This window comes from Nicotiana attenuata, unplaced genomic scaffold (genome assembly GCF_001879085.1).
Source record: "Nicotiana attenuata strain UT unplaced genomic scaffold, NIATTr2, whole genome shotgun sequence".
In the NCBI taxonomy this organism is placed as follows: domain Eukaryota; kingdom Viridiplantae; phylum Streptophyta; class Magnoliopsida; order Solanales; family Solanaceae; genus Nicotiana; species Nicotiana attenuata.
In genome coordinates, this window is record NW_017674827.1 from 37,647 (window position 1) to 44,280 (window position 6,634).

Below are 6,634 nucleotides of genomic sequence, written 5' to 3' on the forward strand. Positions count from 1 at the left end.
ACGCTGTTGTCGATTCTGAAATTGATGCTTCCTGGGAATGATTTTTTGAATTGTTTAGACAGGCTTTTGGGGAAAGGGAAAGGATATGCAACATATCCGATCGTCATGCAAGCATATTGAGGGATGCTTCGATTGTGTATCCAGAGGTATCTCACTATGTATGCATCTTTCGTCTTTGGAATAACATAAAGAAGCAGCTTAAGAAGAACCATGACCGGTTGAGGGAAATATTTTTTGCAATGGCCAGAACATACAAAATTGAAGATTTTAATTGCCTCATGCGAGATATGGACATCATTGATAAGAGGGTAAGGGGCTACCTGTTTCACGTTGGTTATGAAAAGTGGTCCATAGCGCATTCCATTGTTAATAGATCCATGGTGATGACTTCAAATATTGCCGAGTCACTCAATGCAAGAAATAGAGAGGCAAGAAAGCTACCAATAATGAGTTTGCTAGATTACATGATGAATTTGGTTGTGGAATGGAATAATACAAATAGAATGACTGCAATGAGTACATTTACTGGCCTAGAAAAAAAATATAATGAAGTACTGAAGGAAAATAGCTAGTTGTCGCAGAAGATGACGCTAAATATTCTTTTATCACGTCTTACTTCATACGCCTGAATAACATACTTTGACAAAAATGCATTAATACTTGTCATATCCCTGTTTTACTAATGATATCTATTTAATTTAGGTGAGGTCTTCAACCGATTATGTATAGTTAGTAATGGATGTTGAACAAAGGCGGAACATAGTCTACATGCAAAAAGGGGAATGCTCTTGCAAACGATTTCAAGTGGATGAGATTCCTTGTCCACATGCTATGACAGTATTGGACTACACACACATAGAAGCACCCAAATATTGTTCTGCCTATTACACCAAGGAATACTTCAAGAAGACATATGAAGTGCCAGTTAATCCACTTCCAGATGAAATTACATGGGACCTTCCAACAGAGGTGTTAGATAATGTGGTCCTACCACCGATAGTGAAGGGCAAACCAGGAAGAACGACGAAGTCGCGACGCAAGGAACTTTATGAATATCTGTATACTAAAACAGTTACCTGTGGACTGTGTGGAAAACAAGGACACAACAGAAGAACATGCAGGAATGCTCAAGACAACTAGTAGATGTTGCTCCAGTGATTTAGTATTTTGTAACATTTTTCCTTGTGAATGTTACAATTAGAATATTGGAAAAATAATGAGATTTGCAATCAAATTCTCTCTGATGTAAGAATAAAGATGCTACTTTTTGTCGTAATGAAAGTATTGGTAGAAGTTTTATTCAAAATACTATTATGGATGTTACTATACAAAAAAAATATACAAAATAGATGACAATATACAAAATATAAAAAAGACTGTCACTGTACAAAAAATATACAAAATACATGTCACTATACAAAAAAAGACTATCACTATAAAAAAATTATACAAAATAGAATTTGAATATTTATACAAAAAAATAGACCGTCACTATTGTATATACAATTTACATACATTAGACTATGAAAATAGAAAAAATATACATAATAGATATCACTATATATATATATATATATATATATATATATATATATACAAAAATATACAAAATAGATGTCACTAAACAAAACATATACAAAAGGACTGTTACTATACAAAAATTATACAAAATAGACTGTCGCTATACAGTTTATATACAGTTTAGCTGCCCCCAAAATTTCATTCACAAAACTTCCTATAACAACTTAGCAACACCAGCTAAATTTGCAAAACCTGTCGGAATAGATTAAAACTGTATAAATTACAAAACTAAAACTGTAGAAAAGTCAAAACTACACAAAATCTGAAACTTTCATAATTTCACTATTAACTAAAAACAAACAAGTCGCAATCAAAAGTAATATTCGACATTAGTATTTCAAACATATTGTTCAAAAACATCTTAAACAAAAAGCATAAAATGTGATTTAAGTATGCAACTATATCCAATCATGAGACAATATCAGAACCAAACTACTTCATCTTAAAACTACATGTGAATTTTCTACTAAACTATCCCAAACTACTTCATCTTGCCCTTTTTTTTTGATATCCTTCAAAGTCTCGTCATCACCAACGGCATGCAACTTGCTCTTTTACTTGATATCCTTCAAAGTCTTGTCATCACAAACGACATGCGTCTTGCCATTTTTCTTGTTATCCTTCAAAGCCTTTTCATCAACAACGGAATGCGACTTGCTCTTTTTCTTGTTATCCCTTTTTGTCAGATCCTTCAATCTACCAGTAGACTTGTCATCACTAACTGCATGTCCTCTTTGTTTCTACACTCCATAATGTCATAGCAATATACCATATTGGTTCTGCTGATACCCAATTTTTTCCTCATATATTTTAAATATACATATATGCTTTCAAAAGAGTGCATATGCATAATCATTTGATTCATAAACACATACAAGTATTTTTTTCAAATTTTCCATAATTTTAAAAATTTTAAATCAATTTATTCTCATATTTTATTAAATAAAAAATCATTAATTGCATCACAAATAAATTTATGATGATTTTATCATCTAACTTCATCATTTATATCCATATTAAGTTTTAAATATTTTTGGTGCATTTATTATAATTACACTTGCATTTTTAAGGCTAAAATTGCACATTTTGCAATAATAGCCCATATGCACTTGTAACTACTTTCTTTATGAAAATATAATTTTTATATTTTTATAGTGTTAAATAATTGTTGCTAACCATTTTTACGCACAAATAATATTTTTACTATTTTATTTATCATTTTTTCAAATTATTTTTATTAGTTAAAAATGGGTATTTAATTAATAGCCCTAAATTCCTCCTATTTTCGGACCTAGGCCACCCAAACAAGCCCAAATTACCCAGCCCAACACCTAAAATTCCTAACCCAATAACCCCAGCCCAAAACCAATGACCCAATTACCCCAACCCGGTCGCGAACCATTTAACCAACCTGCCCCGCTCACTTATTAACTCTTGGCCGTTGATCTCCTAAGATCAACGACCCCTGTTAACCTACCCCTTTTAATACTAACCCCCAAACCCTAATTCCCCCATTTCCTCTCACCCGCCGTCACCAAACTCTCTCAACACCCCCCCCCCCCTGAAGAACCCCAACCCTAGCCATCACACCCCAAATCCCCCCTCCTAATCTCTCTTCTAATGGGATTTTCTTCCTATTTGCTTACCATATCTGTATATTTCCGTTACCGGTTGATTTTCTATGGTATCACTTAGTACTTGCCTAAACATGGCAAGTACTACTACTCCGATTCTGTCCATTTCTTGAATCTGGACTATATTCCGTCTACACGCGTTTGTTCTATGAGTCCGATTCTGTCTATATTTTGATGATTCTGACTTACCCTAAAACTAGGGTTCACAGATTTTCTTCAAAACGAACCAAAATTGGTTCGAATCCTCGATTTTGGGTATTTTCTTGTCTATATTCGTTCTATTATGTGTGAGTTTGATTTTCCTTGTTTAGATTCTGCTGATTTCTTTTCACTTGCCATAAGAGTTAGAATTTTCAGATCTTGTTTGCTTAATCGTTTCGACTCACTGATTATGGTGCTATTTGTGTCTCTATTCATCTTTGTGTGTGAATATTCTGTCAATATTTTGTTTTCCTAAAATTAGGGTTTGCTTATTTCCTTTTCCCTAAATCCGATTTTATTTGATTCTGCATGATGATACTTCCTTATTTGTGTTTGATTTACACTTTTCCTTATTTATTTGCTCGATCTCTGTCACTATATAAACCCCTCCCCTTTCCCCTTTAGGATAGACCTAAAATCACCGTAATCTCATTGATAAACTTAAGATTTGGCTCTGTGCTCTCTTTGCTATCTCATTCTATCTCTGGTTTTGGCTGGCTGAAAGTCAAGGCCAAATATTCTGGGTTCTCGACTATTGTGGTGTTATTCTTGCTTTCTCGCCTAACTGGTGAGTTACTGTACCTTCGTCATTTTATTCTTATGCATCTGTGACTTGTGTCTATGATCCAGTGTGTTTAAAGTTTATTTTTTTAGCATGCTTCTGTCAATTCCATGCTTGTTCGAGTCCCTTTAGTTCTCTAATTAACACTGTTAGTTCTGAGACTGTTTGTTTGAATAATATGAATCCTCTTAAGTGTTTAGCTTAATACCTTCTAATTTATTTCCTGTATGCAGTCTTACTAATTTTGCACTTTGTCTAGAACTTTTAGTAATCTCTTAGGGTAACACTAGAATATCTATAAGTTCACCTGTTCTAAGTTTGTCTTGATATGTTTGATCAGTGCTGAGTCCTTTTTTGTTACTTATGTGACCTGATAATGTGTTCTCTAGCATGTCTTTAATACATACTCTTTCAAGTAATTGATTAACTCTAGGGTACTTATCAGATTTATGTTTTCCTGCCATGTTTGAATACTATTGTGAGTAAGCACAACTTGTCCCTAATACCGGCATGTACACTTAGCCTAATTAGACCTTTCAGGATTTAACTCATTAAGTACTATGCATGAAGAACTTTGCAAATCTTGCCAACTTATTTTTCTTATACCTTTCAATGTAATTCTGCCTATGTCTTCAAGTCTTGCCACCCTGTGTTCTGAACTCTTTTATGTTGTCTTCCTAAAATCAAGTAGGTCTTTTAATCTGCCCCTTAGCCATTGCCTCCTTTTATGTGCTGCTTATGTTGTCCTGAATCCCCATTCTTAGGTCCTTTAGGTTCTTTCCTTGATCTCCCCAGTGTGAGAACTGCTCGGGGTCCAGGTGAGACCCTTTTGAACTCTGACACACTGGGGTTTGGTCCCCAATCTCCTTTGAGTTGTTCCTGAGTATTTGTTCTCTAGTGTGAGAACTGCTCTAGGTTCTTGAAGCCCTTGAAAACTCTGACACACTAGAGATTTGGGTTCTTTGTGCTATGGGTGAATCATTCACCACTGATTATTACGTATCTATGAAAATGAGCCTTGGAGGTGTTATGGGTTGAAGGCCTGGATTGTCCAGGTGTATTTGGGCCTGTTGTATGCTCTCTATAGTTTTAATTATTCTGTAATCCATTCATTAACCTGGTCTGTAATAATTTTGTAATAACAATTTTGGGGTATTTAATAAAATTGGGAAGGGTTCCTTATTTTCATTTGCAAAGTCGGATAGCAATCCTGCCTATAGGGTCTTTATTTGTGCTATAGATTCTGCTTATAAATTCCATATTATGTTGCTGTTAGAAATCCTGCCTATAGGACTAACGCCGTGATCTGTTAGAAATCCTGCCTTTAGGTGTATCAATTTGTCCAGTAATTGTGTGTTAGCAACCATGCCCATAGGGTCAATACTTGGCTTAATTATGTGGGCAAATTCTCGCTTGTATACTGGTTAATTCTAGAAATCATGCCTATAGGGTTAAAATCAGTTCACTTGTAGAAATCATGCCTATAGGGTTAAAATCAGTTCACTTGTAGAAATCATGCCTCTAGGGTTAAAATCAGTTCAATTATAGAAATCATGCCTATAGGATTCAATTAAATGATTCTGAATGTGCTTCTGTGGTTATCACCGTCAATCACCTAGACAACATACCTATAGGATTAGACAAATAACTCTTACCGTATTTGGGTGACTTGCTATTATTGTATAAAACGCCCAGATACTGCACTAAGCTAAAATCAGTAGGTAAATATATGGGTAGGTTCTAATACCCGCATGCAGAAACCGATTATATACGATTGCCTGCTTGTTCAATATCACCTAGATATCCTGCCTATAGGACTCTACAATTACTAAAACCTGCTAATCAGTCTACGTGCATTTGCTGTTTGCATGTGGAGGCTAATTTGAGCCCATATCTATCTTTATTTGAAAAGTCCTAATTGTTTTGTATGTCGCCTAGTATTTTACAATTTTGAGCAACTTAGGTCGAGTCTAGAACCATCCTAAATAGAGGTCCCAATGCCTCCAGGACCATAGGTAAGGGACAGGTAGTGCACGCATAGGACACGAGTTAGAACTGATTAGAGCGCTTTAGGTAAAAAAAACACAAAGATAGTATTCAGGTAGCAGGAGATGATAGTGTGTGCCCGCTGAATAATATGAGTAACACCCTCATCTCGGGGAGTTACGAAGTATTATTTATGTTGCACGGGGTGATCCTATAGGCTAAAAAACTTAGGACCCCCCATCCCTATTAAATATTTCCCTCGCTTTCTTTAGACTAATTCACATAAGTTAAGTTCGGCGAGGACCCACCGTTGTGGACCTCGAGGGGTGCCTAACACTTTTCCCTCAAGGTAATTTGAGCCCTTACCCGATCTCTAGTGATGTAAACTGGTATAATCCGAGTTATTTGCTATAAGTGCCCTAACGCACCTTAATCCGTTAGGTGGCGACTCTCTTAACCAATTCCTTTTCCCTTCTCTTAAAAGGAGTTGTCAAATGTTGAAACCCGCTTTCGCGAGAAAAAGGGGTGCGACAAGTTCCGTATCCCCATTGATATCAATAGCTTAGGAATACTGCTTCCTTGAATGATGTACTCAGCAAATACAACAATATAAACACCACAATAACTACATACAAGGTCGCACATAAACATTGAATAAGTTATTATAATA

General features: G+C 35.4%; 1 protein-coding gene across 1 annotated transcript; it reads left to right on the forward strand.

The window, feature by feature from the left end:
* The first annotated feature begins 735 nt into the window (after window positions 1-735).
* LOC109219325 lies at window positions 736-1,140 on the forward strand. The gene has a single exon (XM_019383758.1). It carries the CDS (start codon window positions 736-738, stop codon window positions 1,138-1,140), a length of 405 nt encoding a protein of 134 aa, XP_019239303.1.
* Window positions 1,141-6,634: the final 5,494 nt, after the last annotated feature.

Bases quoted from the DNA above. Each gene is read 5' to 3' on its own strand.
- LOC109219325 (XM_019383758.1), top strand. From the start codon at position 736: ATGGATGTTGAACAAAGGCGGAACATAGTCTACATGCAAAAAGGGGAA.